The sequence below is a fragment of the Falco naumanni genome, chromosome 14, assembly GCF_017639655.2.
Source record: "Falco naumanni isolate bFalNau1 chromosome 14, bFalNau1.pat, whole genome shotgun sequence".
Classification (NCBI taxonomy): Eukaryota; Metazoa; Chordata; class Aves; order Falconiformes; family Falconidae; genus Falco; species Falco naumanni.
In genome coordinates, this window is record NC_054067.1 from 5033609 (window position 1) to 5051877 (window position 18269).

The window sequence follows — 18269 nt, forward strand, 5'->3', positions numbered from 1 at the left end:
GTCACCAATGTTTGGTCATTTATTACCTTTGTGGGATAAAATTAAGTATTGTACCTAAGACAGGAGTTTTAAATTACTATCCTTACATGTTTAGGTACTGAACGTGTGAGCGTTGATGCATACATATAACGTACCTACACCGAGGAGTCCTGCTCATCGGAGCGGTGGCTTGTTGCAGCGAAGCTGCCCTCAGGACTGCTGCGCTCTGCCCAAGCGCTTCCCAGGGGGGCAATTCCTGCTGTGGCTGTGAAAGCGGTCGGTAACGCCAGGGCTTCGGCGCAAGCAGCTCCAAGTTTCTTCCTGGAGGGTTCAGCTGACTCCCCTCTGTCACGAGAATGAAGTCATCCTGCCTCCTCCTCCTCTTCCTCCTCCCCCTGACGTGCAGTATTAGCACATGTGCTTGTGACGAAGTTGCCAAAACTGCTGCTGGCGTCAATGGAGCTGGAAATGGTTGTGTTGGGTGTTCCAGAAAATTCTTTTTCACTGGTGGTGCCAGTAAGGGGAGAAAAAGGGGGTCAGTGGGCCGGTTCCAATTGCTGTTATGAACTTGTGAACAGACTGGGTTTGCATTCAGATTCCATTAAGGATTTTTGTTAATCTTTTGGTGGCTTGTTTATTTAAATTAAGCCCTGATTAACTTAAGAAGCTTTCTTTGGCATTTAATAGTTTATCGGAGTAAAAGATTACGCTGGCAAACCACACGCGTATTTGTAACACAGCCGTAGCTGAGGAGGCAGGTTTGCTGTGCTGTATCTGTTTTACTACTGCGCAGAAAGCACTTGATCACAAAAAGAGTTAAGGCACTTTTGTTGTCAGTGTCATATGGAGGAGTGGGGGAGCTTGTGAGCATAAGGTTAACAGCCTCTTTGTACGTGGTGGCTTACGATGCTGCGTGTAGCAGACTCGGGCTCTTAGGTGTGCGCTGATGATAAGGTGAGTTGGGTAGGACCTGGTAAAAAAAAAAAAAAGAAAAAACGGATGGAAAGTTTTCTGACTGTTTTAGTAGTTCATTGTGGAATGGGTTAAGCAAAGTTCCATAAGAAGGTAAGATGATGCATATAGTAAATGTGGTTTATGCCCTTCATTTCCCTGAATACGAGCATGCAGGTACCAGTGATGTAGCGGGAGCTGACTGTAGTCATTGCCGGGTACAGGGTGACCCCAGGGACGGAGCGAGCCCATGAAATGCCAGGTTCCATGCCGGGACCCTGAGGCACTATCCTCTTAATATAAAATGCAAACCTCACTATCTACAGTAGAGCTGGGCAAGTGCTTCCCATGAGTGTTCTGCATTGAGAATGAATGTGCTTCCATTGAGTTTATCACTTATATAACTTTTTCTCGGGAACCTTCCAAGAAAAAAAAAAAAAAAAGAAAAAGAAGAACAGAAAGCAAGAGTCTAGAAAGTATTTATGCTCCATCTGGCAAATAGGATCTGTGGCCTTTGTCCATTCGAAGCTATTCTTATTACAGGTACCAGAAACTGTTGAAAATAGTTTAGAAGCTATCTAAAAAAATCATAGAACCATAGAATGGTTTGGGTTGGAAGGGACCTTAAAGCCCATCTAGTTGCACCCCCCTGCCACAGGCAGGGACACCTTCCACCAGACCAGGTTGCCCAGAGCCCCGTCCAGCCTGGCCTTGGGCACTGCCAGGGATGGGGCACCCACAGCTGCTCTGGGCAGCCTGGGCCAGTGTCTCACCACCCTCATGGTAAAGAATTTTCTCCTAATATCTAATCTAAATCTACCCTCTTTCAATTTAAAACCATTACCCCTTGTTGTGTTTCTACAGGCCCTACTAAAAAGTCTGTCCCCATCTTCCTTACAAGCCCCTGGTAGGTACTGGAAGGCCACTACAAGGTCTCCCCAGAGCCTTCTTCTCTCCAGGCTGAACCACCCCAAAAAAGAAAGAATTGTTGAATCTGGATCAACATGCAGTGAATGAGTGTCTCAGAGGGGATGGAAAAGAAGTGGTTGAATTAATTATCCATTACTAAATATTTGCTCAGCTTTATCCCTCACCAAGACGGGGGGAAAAAAAATTGAAGTACTGTGGAGATTCGAGGAGAAAATTACGCTGGCTAAATAAACCCATGTACTAATGTGATCTGCTGAAATATGAAATGCTGTATTTTTGCAGGCTTGTTAAATTAAGTAAAAAAATGTTTCAAATAGACTGGTGTATCAAAACCTGAATAAATACACTTCAGTTCCTGATAACTAAAAGTGAGCGTATTCAGTACCAGGCTTGATGGTTTGTTCCAGTTGGCTGTTCTGTACTTTAAATCTTTCATGGCTTAATCCTTTTTCTTTTCCACCGGCTTGCTTTCCACCCCTCAGGTGTCCTGGTCATCTGCTGTTACTGTTAAAACGGATACTTGGGAAGAGATGTCCCTCTGAGCGCTGTCGCAAAGGTTGTCAGAAGCTCACTGTAAAGCACCGTGCAAAAGCATATTTGCAGACACTGTAAGGTATGTGTTACCGGAGCCGTGCTGCTCTCAGCGGCATCACTGCTGCGCAGGATTCTACTGACCTGTGGAAAGCTCTTGAAACAGAAGCCCCTTCCTGTGGGGTCGGCCAGGAGCAGCCACGTTTTCCCATGGGCTGCACTTTTTGGGACGCTCCTTGTACTGGTGGCTTTGCCATGAAGAGCAGCCCTCCCAGTGAGGGTCAAGGGGAAGTCTGTGGGGCCACAAGACTTGGCATGTTTGGGTACTGCAGTACCAGCTCCTGGCCTGGCGTGAGCAGATGGCTGATTTGTAGCAATGAGGTTTGAGCAAAAGCGGGAAACTCCGGGATGGATGGCCATTCCCACTTTTGGGGCATTTGCCAGCTTCTCCCACCCTTCTGTACACATTGGTTGGAAGGTGCTGAGTCAGCTCACAGTGGCACAAAGACTAAGCATCAGCCAGCAGGAGGTCCATGGAGAAATTACTGTTAATGGCTTGTGTGGGATCTCTTTCCCCTGAGAGAGGGGTGGGCATGGTGGAGGGCTGGAAGTGGCTCCCGCAGGGGCCCACCCTACAGTTTGGCAGCCCTAGACCAAGCTCCTTTTGGTTTTGCATTGATTTCCCATTCACTCGGCTGAAATGTCTCATGTCAGGTGGTAACATCTGAGTGAGGTTGGGTGAAGATGTCAGCAGGCAAGCAGCATCCTAGGAAGAGTGGAAAAACACAATGAGGAGCAAGGTCTGAGCTTGCCAGGTTTGCTGGTCACACCAGGTTCACGCCCCAGGGCTCCAGCTAGCGTTCCTGCTGGAGAGGGGCCATGCTGGGACAGTCATTTCCCTGTGAGTAGCCTGAAATAGGTGCTCTCTTAGCAGCAGATACTTGCTTTTTAAAATGCTGTAAGATCATATTATGGTGGGACTTGCCTCTGGGCTGTGGCAATCCAGCCTCCATTGTAGACCCGAGCTGGCTAAACCAGCCCTGCTTTAATAGATTGTGTTAGAAGGAGAAGAAGGAGTCATGTGTATTTTTGCTGGATATTGTTCCATTTTTTTCCAGGACTGCAGTCAGGGTTTAGCGTATTCCTTGGCATCCTGTATTTTATAAAAGGGAAAATATACAGCACCACAGAGCCACAGTTCTACCCCCTGCAGCACCTTAAAGACCCCCACAATTAGTCCTCAACAGGCGTTGCAGCTTCTGATGAAAAGGCCTGTGCTCAGCAGTGTGGAGCAGAGCAAACGCAGGTATATTTTGCCTTTTCTCACTCTGCACACCTGCCTGTGCTGCCGCTAAACTTGAGATGCTACCAGCAGGAACAGAAATCAGATTTCATGCATCTAAAACCTGTAATGCCATCCTGCTAGTTGTTAACAACCCAAAGCAGCACTCGAGCTGTAATCAAACAGGCTGAGCTCTGGGCTGAGAGGGGCAGCTGGGGAGCTGTTTTGGCAATGTCAGTAGCTCCGACACCCACTCTGTAGAAGGAAAAATCACAATAACCTCTTTTCCTCTTCTCTCTCTCCCACTCACCATTACTAATTTATCCTGATTGTAATGGCTTCTCTTTTGCGCTAAGCAGATCCTGTTCCCTTCCTGGGAAGACTTGAACAGCTATAAGGACATGATAGTCCCAGTGGAGGATCTGTTCTTGGATTCAGGCACACTCAGGCAGATACAATGATCTCTTGATGGGAGTCCCCCTTTTTAGATCGGCCAACACACGACCATTTTAATGTGATCATAATCTGAAATAAGACACCGGGAGCTGCATCTGGAGTAAGCCATCCCATAGTAATGAGCTGATGTTTAATTTATTGTCACAGGGAAACGTTCTGCAAATGGTTTAAGTCTCTTCAAAAACCCAGCTGACTTGCCTGCGCGTGCAAGCCGTTGGGGCTGGAGGCTGCTTCATGTGGGTGCTGTGTGGCACCAGAGGGTGGCTCTGCCACTTGCAGGGACAAGCTTCTCTGTGCACATCCACCCGTGTGCATCTTCCCTGTCCGTTCACGTTGCAAAGCAAATGGTAACGCTGCCCTGGAGCACTGCTACGGACTCAAGAGGCTTGTCTGGTTTTTTCTGAAGTTTCTCTGCTTTTGTATCTCTCCCACATTCTCCCATGGGCACAGACCCCGGCTGGCTTTGCAGCCCCATCTCTGTGGCGTTGTTAAGCTCCTTGAGAGGAGGCAGAGCCTCCTGCTCAGGGGATGGGGCAATTCAAGCTGTCTGATGTCTGGCAGCTGCTCTGTGCTGGGCCCTCTGTGCTTTGCTTCTCTACACCCAAGGGAGAGAGCAGTGGTGGAGGAGGACAGTTCATCCCATCAAGCTGAGTGGGATAACTAGCACTCAGGATGCTCCTGCCTCTCTTTTTTAGGTACAGGAGGAGCCTGGACACCTAATGTAGGACACATTTAGGTAATGTGTTCCTATATTAATGGTGGACCATTAATGGGACAGCCAGCATCACTCAGCCATGACTATATTTATCGAGCCTGCGTCTGCTCTGCTGCTTTTGATTTGATCCCAGTGTGACACTGGGGGACGAGTTGTACCTTTGCAGGATACCACCCCTGGAACCCCAGCCAGCATTCTTGGAGCCGCCTTGGTGTGCGGTACACCTTTACTCACTAGAAGCATTCTGCTGACAGGCTGGCATTTGGGGAGGGAGGTTAGACAAGTTTCCTGGGGACAGAGGCTGCCAGTCTGCCACAGAAGTCCACCACAAGGCACTTTAGCCCAGCCAAAAGCCAAGGTGGGACAGAAGCTTCACCACATGCCTCCTGGCATTCAGCCCTGCCTGTGCTTCCCTCCTGCTACTGCTGTTGGAGGCTCTAAGGCTGTCACCTTGCCACAAACTCCTAAATTACGCTCCCAGTGCCTGCTGTCAGCTGGGCTGTCAGTTCCTGAGCACCATGTGGTGCCCTTGGCTTTACGCTTGTCTGCACTGCCCCGCCTAAGTGTGGGCATCGTATAAATAATAAACATTAATTTGCTGAATACCTTCCTTCTGTCCCAGGTTTGACAGCGGCACACATCAGCTAGCACATCATGGGTGCAATCATGTTCCTGTCACAGTGTAATCTGTCTCTGTGTCACATCTCCTGGACAGGCCTAATTTAACAGGGTTGTTTTTTGAATCTAGCTAATAAATTGTTTGCTACGTGTGGTTAACCAGCCCCAGTCTCAGCACTCCCATCACCCTGCTGCGTGACCTGTAACTGTTTTCAGTCTGGAGCTGGTCTCTGGCCTCTTGGGTAGTGTACACTCGCAGGGCTCCGCGTGGAGGCAGGTTGTCTCTGCAGTGATGTGCAGCTCCACTGCCAGTGGGGCTGGGCTACAAAACCTGCGGGGTCGTGGCCCTCAGCCTGTGGGGCTGCCTGTGGGGCTGGGTGCTCTGGTTCACCAGTGTGTTGCGGTCGCTGCACTTTCCCAGGCCAGGGCGCAGGCACAGGCCGTCTCGGGCAGCTCCTGTGCAGCCAGCCCCGCAGCTAGGGATTGTGCCCGATTGATTGTTTTTTGTATCCTTGGAAACTGAAAGGGCATTAAAATTGCATGGTGCGTGCAGTGCTGATGCACTCTGCTCCTCGTAGGGCTGCCGTGTGCTTGGAAGTGGCTTCAGCCCCCAGCTGCCAGTGACCGGGGTAACGGGCAGTGGCTGGTTTTGGGGAAAAGCTGAACTACAACTGGGCGGCAAACTGGAGGGAAGGACTTCTGTGTACCGGTGTCGGGCAGGGGGGTGGCTGACTCCTGGCCACCTCTGTTGGTGGCCTAGCCACAGTGCCCCTGGGCCTCACGGCAGAGAGCTCCTGCCCGAGTGGAGCTGCCTGCCTGGAAACCATCCTGCCCCAGCACAGGCACTGCTGAGGCTGGCGCCACGCTCAGCACAGCCACACACAGGGCGCTCAGCACCCACCCGCCTGAAATGGGTTAGGACTGGGCTCGCAAAAGCCCCTCCTGAGTATCTGCTGGGGGCTTCATCATCTAACGCTGAAAGGAAGAGAATATAATTGCTCTGGGATAGAGACTACAGGCAGCGCAGGGTTGCAAGGGAGGCATTCTCCAGCCCTCGCACCTTTTTGCCCCAGCTTTCCTGCCTTAAAATGAGTGTAGTAAATAAATACCCGCTCCAGTGGCTGATGCGTGGATGTTTTTCCCCTTGCGCAGGAGCTGCGCGCACAGGTGAGCACAGGCGGCCCTTGGGAAGCGCTTTAACCCGCGTTTGGCTGTGCGGCGGTGCTGCCTGCACGGGGAGCTCCCCTTTGCCTCCGGGGCAGCTGGCTCGGACCCGGCCTGTGGAGTCCCGTGGGTGCTGCCAGCCGATGCAAGAGCTCAGCCCCGGTGTGCCCGCATGGCTTCAGCCGTGCCCTCACCTCTGCTGAGGTCATTTTCCAGCAGCTCTCCTCCAGCGCTAGCAGCCGTGAGGAGAAAAGGGGCTCCCGGACCCATGGGGAAGAGCACTGAAGAGTTGCCCCTAGTTCGGTGCTGCCACCAGCCCGCGGAAGCTGCTCCGAGCGCTGCCATCAGAACACACGCTCCCGCAGCTTCTCACCAGCACCTGCCGTCCCGTCCCCAGCCAACAAACCTGCTTTTGCATCAGATCTAGGTTACTGTCTCTTGTTTTCTTTCAGACACCAGATTTTCCATTTTCTAAAACAGTACCAGAACAAAGGCTCTCCCAGGATCTCATTTTCTCCTGCCTTCTCAGTTGCTGCTAATTAATATCGTGGCTGCTTAGTCACACAGCGTGTGTTCATCTATATGCATGTGTTCAGAGAAGATGAAAATGATATCTGCATCATGGGATCCTGCGGGTTTATTTGCTGGGGAAAACAGGTCCCGGCTGCTCCAGGAACTCCTCTAGCTATGACAGCATCTGCTGGGCACCAGCCCACCCCTCGGTGCTCCCCCAGCTCCTCACGGCCCCGCACATCAGGGAGCTTCAGCTACTCACTGCCGTAGCTCGCGCTGCTGCCGTGAGGTGCCATCAGCGTGCACCAGCACCAGGTTCATCGGCACCTCTGCCTTCAGATACCTCCTGGAGATGCCACCAACGGCTGGCTTGCAGGGTGTGTTGCCGAGTGCCCTGTGCCTGCTGGAGCACAGCCAGACCTGTGGAAGAAAAGGAATAGGGCAAGTGCACGGAGAGGAGGGAAAAACAGTGAAGAGAAAACCACAATTTGTTGTGAGCTTGAACTAATGGGCATCGAATACTCAGAAATCATACGGTAAAGTGCGACAGATCCCCACAAATCATCGCCGGCAATGAGTCACTGGTTAATGTACTGCTAACTCAGATTTATAGGTTTAATATTTTCCTGTTGCACCGTTTCTGTTACTGTGCAGACTGCTTCATCAGTTTGCTTTCCTGTCCTGAGGTACATTAAAATAGGATCTTTTGAGGTTGTTATTTTTGAATAAATATATTAAAGGATATTGAAAGAATTCCTTGACATTTATTCCTCAAGACTTGAAATGGTCTCTCTAATGTCCTAGTCCAATTTGCAAGCTGGCTAACTATCTCATACCTATACAAACGTCCTTTTTTTGAGGATCTAATGAAAATAATAACCACTGTGGATGTGTTTGTTTCAATAGCTGTCATGCAGGAGGAGCTCTTAATGAAACCATCTTTATTAAGAAAAAAAAAAGCCAATGCTTTCATAAATTTAAAAAAAGCATCAGTAGTCCTCTTTTTTTGTGTTTGACTTAATACACACATTTAAGTCACTGTTTCTAATAATGTACATGCTCGTTTTCCCTTCCAGAGATCACAACTCTGCCCTGGCAAGTGCAGAACAAGCAGCTGCTCGAGCTCAGCCGTATCTGACGGAGCCACGCGAGTGCGGCTCACACTGCCACGGTGGTACGCAGCGCTACCCGCCTGGGACAGGCCGCCTTTGGGACAGCCGGGTAAAATCGGGATTTACATTCCGCGGTATCTGTGTGTAAGCTGTGCCATGTTTGCTGCTGCTTGCGTTCCTGAACACCGCGCTTCACCCTGTGGAGCCAAGAACCCACTCGAGCGGAGCGAGGGAGAATGGATTTGTTAAGATTGGTGGTATTTAAGTTGCTGGGTATTTAATGTCTGTAACTATTCATTTCTGAGGCTGTACACACATCACATATATATATATATACACATACTATATATACACACCCACGCATATCTGTGTGTGTGTGGCTATGCTGGGATTCATGAGTCTGTCAATAAGATACCTTGCTGTCACCACTGTCCCCCTCCAGGGCAGGCTCGCAGGGCACAGGTGACCCAGTGCCCAGGGCAGCGGTGCAGGGGCTCTCCAGCTGCGCTCAGGCTCCCCCCGTTAGGTTTCAGTGGGAAGGAAGCCCTGATGCAGCAGTGAGGAGCCTGAACCTCTCCAGAAACAAGACTCGCATTTAAAACGTGGGAAGGTGTTGTGCACCCTGCTTGACACACCTCGCTCTGGGGAAGTGCTGAGAAAGGTCAGCCTTGGCCTGTGCCCCGTAGCTCTGGGGGCTGCCCGGCCCCCAGCTCCCCCTTGGCCCTGGGCTCGGCCCTGTCTCCCCTCAGCCCTGGGCTCCCTTCAGTGCCATGTCCCTCCCTCAGCCCCGTGTCCCGCTCAGCCCTGCGTCTCCCCTCAGCCCCGCGTCTCACTTCAGCCCCGGGCTCCCCTTGGCGCCATGTCCTGCTCATCCCTGCATCTCCGCTCAGCCCCACGTCTCCCCTCAGCCCCGGGCCCCCCTCAGTGCCATGTCCCTCCCTCAGCCCCGCGTCCCCCTCAGCCCTGCGTCTCCCCTCAGCCCCGGCTCCCCCTCAGCCACGGGCTTCCCTCAGCCCCGTGTCCCCCTCAGCCGCGGGCTCCCCCCGGCCGCCCCCGCCGCCCCGCACGGTCCCGCCCCGCCCCGCCCCCGCACGGCTCCCGCAGCGGCCGCGTTTTGGGGGTGGCGGCTCCTCCCGGCAGTGCGGTAGAGCGCGGCCGCCATTGCATCACGGCGCGCCCCGCGCTCGGCCGCGCCTCCATCCCGCAGCCCGGCCCCGGCCCCAGCTCCGGCCCCGGTCCCGGCACCAGCCCCGGCCCCAGCGGGGGGGCGGTGCGGGTGCAGCCGCAGCGAACGGCCGCCGCGGCGCTGCGCTGCGCTGCGGGGAGAGCGGGCTCCGCGGCACCGGCGCGGGGGAGCGACCCCCGGCCGGGCCCCAGCGCCGGCAGGGCTTGAGGCGGCAGCCGGCGCCCTCCCGGCCCCGCGGTCCGCGCAGCACCCCGGCGGCGGGGCCGGGGGCCCGGCGGGATGCGCCGACGGTGACGGGCCAGTGGGAGTGACGGGCAGGGGCCTGCGCCGGCCGCCATGGGGCCCGCCTGAGCGGCGCGGCCGCGGCGCAGACAGCCGGGCCGGCCCGCCCGCCTCCCGGCTGCGGGGGCCAGGCCCGGGCCGCCGCCGGCCGCCGAGGCGCCGCGGTCCCGGCCTAGCGCGGGGCCTCCCGGGCGGCGCGCCCCCTACGGGCGGGCGAGCGGCGCGGCGGCGGCGGCCGCCCCCGGGCCCGCGGGCCGGGCATGGGCGGCGCGGCGGCGGGCGGGCGCTGAGGCGGGCGGCGGCAGCATGGAGGCCATCTGGCTCTACCAGTTCCGCCTGATCGTCATCGGCGACTCCACCGTGGGCAAGTCCTGCCTCATCCGCCGCTTCACCGAGGGGCGCTTCGCCCAGATCTCCGACCCCACGGTGGGCGTGGATTTCTTCTCCAGGCTGGTGGAGATCGAGCCGGGCAAGCGGATCAAGCTGCAGATCTGGGACACGGCCGGGCAGGAGCGGTTCCGGTGAGGACGGCGGCGGGGGCGGGCGGGGCGGCCCTTCCCGCGGGGCCGGGCGCTGCGGGGCTGGGGCCGGCGTCCCCCGGGGGCCGGCCCAGACAAAGCGGAGGCAAACTGCCCCTACTGCTCCCCCCCCCCTTTTCGTTTTTCGCTTTCTTCTTTTCATGTTTCCTTTTGGTTTCGCCTGGGGGAGCGTAGCGCGGCGCGGGGCCCGTGCCCAGCCCCGATGGCGGCCGTGCCGGGGCCGGGGCCCGCAGGCAGCGCTGGCCCTTGGCCGTGTTTCCAGCGGGGAGCGGGGAGCATCACCGGGCGCCGCTCGGCAGGGAGGGCTCCTGCTCGCCGCTGGTGCCCAGGGGCAGTGGCCGGGCAGCTGGACACGCGTGTTCGGGCTCGCTGCATGCGGTGTGGTGCGCGGGGTGACCCCCTGCGGGTGGTCCCCGGGCGGGGAGGGGCCGGCACAGACCCCCGGCCGTGGCTGTGCGCGGTGCCCGGTGCCTTCTGGAGGTGGCAGGCCGAGCCCAGCCACTGACGGTCTGAGAGGTCAGGCAATAGTAACCAAAGCTCGGTGCGGAAAATGTAGGGCGGCAAGGGAGGCCCACGGGAATGTATGGTACAAGCCGCTGGGGCAGGCTGGGCCCCGGCTAAGCAGTGTGCTGGTGGTGTCCCGGGATGCGCTGCTCATTCGGATGGGGTGCGAGCGTATGCGCAGCTCCCGGCCTCCTCTTTGCTTCTGTTTTTCACACGGCTTTAACTTTTGTCCGCTCTTGCATCCTTCCGCACTTCCCTTGCTCCGCATCTCTCTGCACAGCTTCACGGAGCTGCCACTTCTGTGCTGCAACGACTGGCCTGAGGAATGTTTTGGTTTCATTCAATACATGAGAACTTGCCCGCCCCTCTCCCCACCTTCCTTCGCATCTGTGGTGTTGGCGTCTGGCCCAGCATGTGCAGTAGTCGGTCCGTAGCCAGTGACAGGGTGTTTTTTTCCCAACTACCTTGCAGCCCCTCAGGGTGAGGAGCTGGTGCTTTATTCTGCTGAGAGAGGAGGTGCTTTAGCTTGCAGTTGCATCAGCTTCCAGCTTCGGGTCTCGGGGCTGAGGTCTGTAGAAAACACGCCTGGGTGCCATGCTGTGAAGAGCAAAAGCTGTTGGATGGCTTCAGTGTCCTTTCTTTTACACATTGGGAAGTTTGGGGCCCTGGAGGCTGCTTACCCTTAGCGCTGGTGGTTGACCCGGCACGGCGCTCGGGTTGTAAGCATGATGAGCAGGCGACCTTCAGCACAAGGGCAGGCTGCACTGCTGCGATGGGCAGCAGCATTCAAAGGCAGGAAGAGTGTAAAGGGCAGGAACAGTGAGTGACATGAAAAACCCACATCGTGCAACTTTGAAATACCCTTGCCAAAGTGCAGACTTAAATTCCCCGTGTGAAAAGCTAGAGGGAAGTGAGCCAACCCAGGTGCCTTTATGGTGCACTCTGAAGTATGAAATAAATCCGGCAAAAAAATCTGTTTTGTGTTTATCCCTTTCAAATCACTGTTAGCCCGGTGACAAATTGTGCCCCATAAAGACAGCAGCTCCTGGGCTTCTCCTGCAAGATATTTTTCTTGGCAAAAGGCAAGGTGTAGCTATTACTGGAGTAAGCTGAAGCCTCTCAGACTTGCGGGCACAGGAAAGAAGCACAATGGTGCAGGTGCTCTTCAGAACCCTTAAAACTTCTTTGTCATCCATAGGGAAATTCTTAAGAAGGAAATGCATAAGAATGAGCTCCACTTTCTCACAGAGTTCTCTCATTTGAGCATTTCCAGTCTGCTTTGCCTGGTTTTGACAGCCACCCCACAAGGAAGAAACCACTGTAGTTATTTTGAAGACACCTTGTTGACATTCTCTGCTCTGCAGCTGTGCTACATTTCTGTTCTTCCTGACCCCCGTTGTGAGCTTCTTCCCTCTTCATAAATCAGAAGCAATTTCCGTGCAGTCAAGGCTTAAATTACAGCTAAGCGTGTGCCGTTCTGTTTTGCCAGATCAGACCCCAAAACACGCTGCCTGGGGCAGTGTTGAGGCTGCTTTGGAGCTGTGGAAGAGCAGGGTCCAGTTCTTCCAGAATCTGTCAGGTTTTGCCCATCTCTGGTTGCTCAGATACTGTGATTTCCTTGTCTGAAACCCAGTGTTGTGTAATGCTAGCAAAAGCATGTGCAGCCCTCAGTCCCTGGAGCTGTGTGCCACCACCTACAGAAGAGCTGTTTCCATCCAGCTGCCGGCTCTCCCTCGGCTGGGAGGGAAAGACCCAGCCAAACAGGCACGGACCCTGGGCACGAGAGTCCCCACCGTGGGTACAGAGCAGGGGTGAGTTCCCTGACAGAGGCAATACCTTTATGTTATAACTTGGTCAGGATAGATGCGAATCCTCATGCTGCTCTGCATGAGCATGTATGAGCGTGGCGGGAGGAGGGTTGGTAGGAGCCCTGGAAGGGAGCTGGGGAGTGCCATGCAGCGTGACGGCAATGTAGCTTGCTTCCTGTGGATCAGTAAGGAAAAAGGTCTGTGGAAAAGGCTTTAAGGAAAGGTGCTGAGACCTTCACCTAGTTTTACCTCAAAGCAGTATTCAACTTTGATCCTGTCATGTCTTTCAGAAGTACCTGAGGCATTGTTGATGTTGGCAGGAGCCAGGGCTGATGGCTCGGAACACAAAGGAGAAGCAGAAATGCATGTGACAGTGCGAGGGTAAATTCAGAGCACTGATATCTGTTTGCAGCTGGCTAGGGAGCAAAAGGCAGATCTGATTCCCTCCGTGCCAAATGTGCAGAGCTACTGTTGTCCCTCAGCCAGATAACTGGGAGAGGAGAAATTATCCAAATACAGCCAACTATCTCTGCTCCAGCTTTCTTCAGTTTTGGCTGAGGGTTTTTACCCATCACTGCGTGTCTGTTGATCCAGCAATCCTTGAAAACTCCAGCTCGTCCTTTCTTGGGACAGTTTCACTAGATTAGACACACTACAGGACCAAATAACCCCTAACAACAGTCTTGCATGTCCAAAAAAGGACTCAACCCAAGTTAAAAATGCAGCAGTGCTTCCATGTTCCCAGCAAGCGAAGTTCAGGCCCAAGTGTGAATGCCTCCAGGGACTGAAATCGATCATTGCTTCTGGATTTATAAACGAATCCATGACTGCAGAAACACCCGTTTTATCACTTCTTGGGTTTTCCATACACAGTAGTCTTTGAACTGTAGCCCAGCTCAGCCTCGTGGTCTCAGCTTCACCCCATCATTGCCCTGTGTTAGCCAGTTCCGTGTGCTGCTTCTGGCTGCGCCATTGGAAGAGCTGTGGAAGGCGCGCTCCATTTCGCAGCCCGTGGTTCGGGGGTCTTTTTGGTTACTGCTGGGTGTTGTTGGTACTTGGCAGGAACAAGACCGCCAGTAACGCACGTTCCCCTAGGAAGCTGGTGTATCCTTTTGCTGTTACTCAGGAGGTCGGACTGGCTGTCGGGTTAGTGTCACTAGCAGTGTCCTGTTAGCTCTAATGTCATTTTGAGCAGTTGGTGTAGCGGGAGAGAGTGTACGGGTTGGTGGCTGTCCCCGTGCCCAGGCCTGGGTGTATGGGGGGAGCTACAGCCCCACGGTCTGCCCTCCGAGTCTGTAGCCTCCTTCTTTTATGTGTCTGTCAGAGTGGGTATTTGCTTTCCAAGTGAAATCTCTTAATTTGTACCAGTGCTTCTAAACCGATGGGTTAGATGGGGTGTTCAGAGAACTTACGTGGGGTGGGGGACAGGACTCTCTAGATTGACAGCAAAGGGCATACAGAAATCCGTGACAGAAAATAGAGACCAAAAATGGTGGTGGGGGTTTTGAACAGAGCTGTACTAAATTAGTCAGTGGGACAGTTACCCAAGGACGAAATCTTTATGCCAAGGCCAGTTGTCTTTTTTTGATTTACAAGCTCTAAAGAGCCCAAGGTAAAAGTGGTAAGGCATTACCTGAATGGCTCCTCTGCCCTGTGTTCTGCAGGGCGGACTGGGTGGTGGTAACGTGCTTTCTTAAGCAGAGGTCTGTTCAGAAGGGCTACGTTTGGCTTAAGAAGAAAATAAATCGGAAGACAAAACCAAACAAAACCCACATGAAACTGGCTCTGCCCTTCTTCCCAAACAACTGTAGCTTATACTGTTCTTGTGGCTGGTTCGTTTCCAGGTCCATCACCAGAGCCTACTACAGGAACTCGGTTGGCGGACTCCTGCTCTTTGACATTACAAACCGCAGGTCCTTCCAGAACGTCCATGAGTGGCTAGAGGAGACCAAGGTGCACGTCCAGCCATACCAGATCGTCTTTGTTTTGGTAGGTCACAAGTGTGACCTTGACACCCAGCGGCAAGTCACCAGGCACGAGGCTGAGAAACTGGCTGCTGCATATGGTATGAAGTACATTGAGACCTCAGCTCGGGATGCCATTAACGTGGAGAAGGCCTTCACTGATCTGACTCGAGATATATATGAGCTTGTTAAAAGAGGGGAAATTTCAATCCAGGAGGGATGGGAAGGGGTAAAGAGCGGGTTTGTCCCAAATGTAGTGCACTCTTCAGAGGAAGTGGTGAAATCAGATAGGCGATGCTTGTGCTGAGCTCTTCTAGTGAGGCAGGTGATGAACTCTACTAACCAAACGTACTTTACTAAGTGAACTCAGTGTGACAGAAGGGAGAGCAATACTCCTGTTGTGAACAGCCTCCCCCGTTGTTTTGGACACCAGAACAGACCCTGGAAAGAAATGTTCTGTTCCAAATAACCTTTCAGAACTGGGGGGCTACAAACCTAAAGGAGAGTGAGTGAGGGTGCATGTAGATGTTGTAAGGAGAGAGGAATCAGAAATGAGGGGCTGCAGGAGACAGGAGAGTATACAGAGAGCTGAACAGGCTGGCACATGCCAGGGCACTGTGCGTGTTCTCTTTTAAGTAAATCCATAGCTCCATGCTGGGTATTGAAGCTGCAGTATGGATACTTCAGTAGTGTGACAAATGGGCAGACAGAGAGAAAGAAAGAGGACGTCTTTCTTTGTGTCAGCTGTTTTTTTCCAGGAAGGTGTAAAGGCAGCACAGATACCGTTTCCTCATGAGGCCAACTCCACAGGAAAAGTTTACTGACATGGTATGCACACTTCTGAATTTTCTTTCTTATGTTCTTGAACCTAGTTCGATAGCAAAGAATATTCTGTGGAATTTAAAGAGGAAAACAGCAGTTCTTTGATTGGTAATTAAAACTTAAATTATTCCCCTTCCCAGTAGTGCTTTCCTTGCTGCGCTGAACTGGGATTCTAAGTGGCAACTCCTGCTCCAGTACTAATTATTCAGTGCATTTTTGCGCATTTACTGCCTAGGTGAGTACCTTGAAACCCTGAGTTCAGGGCTTTCCAACAGAATTCAGTGATCAAGAGCATAGAGAGAACCATGTCCTCATATTTTACACCTCAAAGGCTGGGGTGTTGCAGCCAGGTGGGACGCACCACCACCTCTGTCCTGCTGACAGCACTGTGCTGACCTTTTGGGTGTCTTACCAGCCAGGGCACGAGGAGGAATGGAAGGGAGGGGCGGGGGGAAAAACCCCAACAGAATAAAAAAAAACTTGAAAAGCTTAACTCAGGTGCATCAGACATCCTAAAAGGTGAGATTTGCTTTTAAATAAGTTACATAGCATGGAAAGCAACAGCTTCCATCAGTACTTTCTGCTGTTAAAGCGTCATTTTCTTTCTTGGCATCTGTGGAAGGAGAGAACTAGCGCTGGGAAGAAGGAGCACACAAAAGGAGTGTCTGGGCAGGTGGAAAGGAAAGCCACAAGACAAGCTCAAGAGTAAATTTGTTTTCCACCACGTTTTAATTTGACAAAAGAGGTTCCATCTCAGGTTGGTCATCATGGGATGGTAGCCGTGTTACAAAAGCTGTAAGTAGGTGGCCGTTTTGTGGGAAGGCCGTTCACCACTTAGAAGCTTTGCTTCCGCTAAGTTTTAACTGAAGCTTTTGAAGTGCAGCAGGGTAACTGTGCTCCTGTAGCAAACCAGGGAAGTTCAGCCTATTAAAAGCAAACAAACAGAACTATAGTGAATTATTTTTTTTTGTACTCAAGTTGCAAGCTTTATACACCAAACTGCTAATGGGCAGGAGGGAGGGATTAGGGAAAAACCCCAGGAAGCATCTAGTGTTTGATTTCAGGCCTCTAAGTAGAGAAGAGTAAAATATTTGTTACAGCTTTTTAAGCTATGCCAGGAGTTCAGACTGTTTCTCCCTTTAAACCTGTCCTGTTTGCAGCACATGGGGCAGGTCTGTATAAAGAAAAAACCCTGTGGTTTACGTATTAAAGCTGTAAAAAACTCCAAACAACAAACCCAACCCAACAGCCAAAACCTTGCAAATGAGTAACATTTTTATTTTCTGTGTCCTAGGAACATTTTTGGTTCCTGGGCTCTGCAGGGCAGCAGCAGGTGCTGGAAGCAACCTGGAGGAAGGGAGGGGTGGCAATGGTCTGGCGCCTTTCTGTAAGCTCGTCACTGCTAACCCCTGGTTGCTCTTGAGCAGGCTATCACCGTCTCAAAAACCTTGTGCTAAGCCCCGTGAATTCCCAGCAGATTCAGTTGTGGTTGAGTTGAAAGCCCTGAAGATCAAGAAAAATTTACAAAAAAAAAAATCCCTTTACAAAATCTCTTTCTAGGTAAGCAAAGCTGGCGAAGATGACGCAGAGAGCGCCACAGGAGCTTGGCTGCCATGGGCTCTCGTGGGCTGACACCAGTGGAGAGCGCAAGGTTTGCTCGCACCAGGTCTGTTAGTTGTGTGTTCCCAAAGGCAAGGACGAACCAGTAGAGAGGGGTCAGTTTCTTCGTTCTCTGAATGGAAAGTCTCTCAGGCAGCTGCTGTGGCTCTCTGGGGTCCCCCTGATCATGAGGTGTGTCTTGGGCTGCCCACCTGAGGGTAGCAGCTGTCCTTGAGGGCAGAACCAGGGTGCTACAGCCACAGCAGTTAAGAGTGGGATCAAACGGCCTTTTAGCAATAGTAAAATTCTCTAATTCTTTGTGCAGGAACCTGGCCAGCAGGGGAAAGATCCCTTTTCATGAGACAACCACTATCTTATTTAATGGGTTTTGGACATTCCCCTTTACTGCTCCCAGAAAGCCTAAATCAGTAAGTGCATTCAGAGTAAATCTTCAGTTTAAAAATACAAGTGTCATAGTTCTAAAAAGGAACAGTATAGAAGAAAATGTATGCAGTCTAACTACTTAGAGGTAATAAATGGTTATATTAAATGATAGAGAAATCATTATCTACATCTTTTTCTAATTCCTTGCATTTTCTAGACAGCTTATTAAAATATAGGAAATGTAGATTCATCTGTACAAAATTTGGAATGTTTTTTCTAAGATAAAGAACTTATAGGATATGCTAAGAATTCTTTTCTAACAACTGGTTTTAATGCTTTGACTTCTAGTGCAAGAGGGACTTAGAGAAATCAGAAGGTGATACCTTTCATGGGATAAAGGTCAGGAGCTCTTTCACTCTAGGACAAAAATTAAAAAAATAAAAAAAAAGGAAAAAGCTAACTTTCTGTGGTCGCTACCACATGTTAAAAACAATCTGCATGTTAGATTGAAATTGCTCAGAACCTGCAGAATAAAAGCATACTATACACTTTCCTTGCTTTCTGTTATGCACTGTTAACGAAATGTGAAAATAATGCTGTATTTAGCTGTCTGTATGTGACTGAAAATATGCTTGTATTTAGCAAAATGGTTACTATGTGATAATGTGAAATTCAAAACTTGTAAAGAAACTTTGGTGGTTTTTTTTTTTTTTTTCTTTCCTCCTCCCCATTCTATCAGTAAGCTGTGGACTACCTGTACCACTTCTATACCGCAGCCCTAACTGAAAGTCTTAACATGGACTGGCTCAACAATAAACAGGCACTCTTGGCAACAGTATCCGCTATACATTTTTCTCTGAAGGCCCGTTGCTTGCGTCTTCAGGACCAGCCAACTACTCAGTGCAACTATAGAAGCACTGGTCCTTCTAA

At 51.9% G+C, this 18269-nt stretch overlaps 1 protein-coding gene across 11 annotated transcripts; it reads left to right on the plus strand.

Moving 5' to 3' along the window:
• The first annotated feature begins 9936 nt into the window (after positions 1-9936).
• RAB39B (RAB39B, member RAS oncogene family) lies at positions 9937-18177 on the plus strand. Of its 11 annotated transcripts, none has more exons than XR_005830917.1 (4): positions 9937-10240; positions 14415-17383; positions 17688-17738; positions 18079-18177. XR_005830917.1 is itself a non-coding variant. In XM_040614228.1 (4 exons), the coding sequence occupies exons 1-3, from the start codon at positions 10026-10028 to the stop codon at positions 15356-15358; spliced, it is 516 nt and encodes a 171-aa protein (XP_040470162.1). In that variant the 5' UTR covers positions 9937-10025; the 3' UTR covers positions 15359-15362; positions 15497-18029. The 11 variants fall into 11 exon arrangements, 4 of the variants coding, with proteins under 4 accessions (XP_040470162.1, XP_040470161.1, XP_040470163.1 ...); XR_005830919.1 differs by lacking the exon at positions 18079-18177 and having other exon boundaries at positions 14415-15362; positions 15497-15591; positions 16917-18029; XM_040614228.1 differs by lacking the exon at positions 18079-18177 and having other exon boundaries at positions 14415-14635; positions 15279-15362; positions 15497-18029.
• Positions 18178-18269: the final 92 nt, after the last annotated feature.

Excerpts from the sequence above, each read along its gene's own strand:
- RAB39B (XM_040614225.1), top strand. The coding sequence starts at position 10,026 with ATGGAGGCCATCTGGCTCTACCAGTTCCGCCTGATCGTCATCGGCGAC. Across the intron at positions 10,241-14,414 it reads GCCGGGCAGGAGCGGTTCCG|GTCCATCACCAGAGCCTACT; the intron begins GTGAGGACGGCG and ends GTTCGTTTCCAG.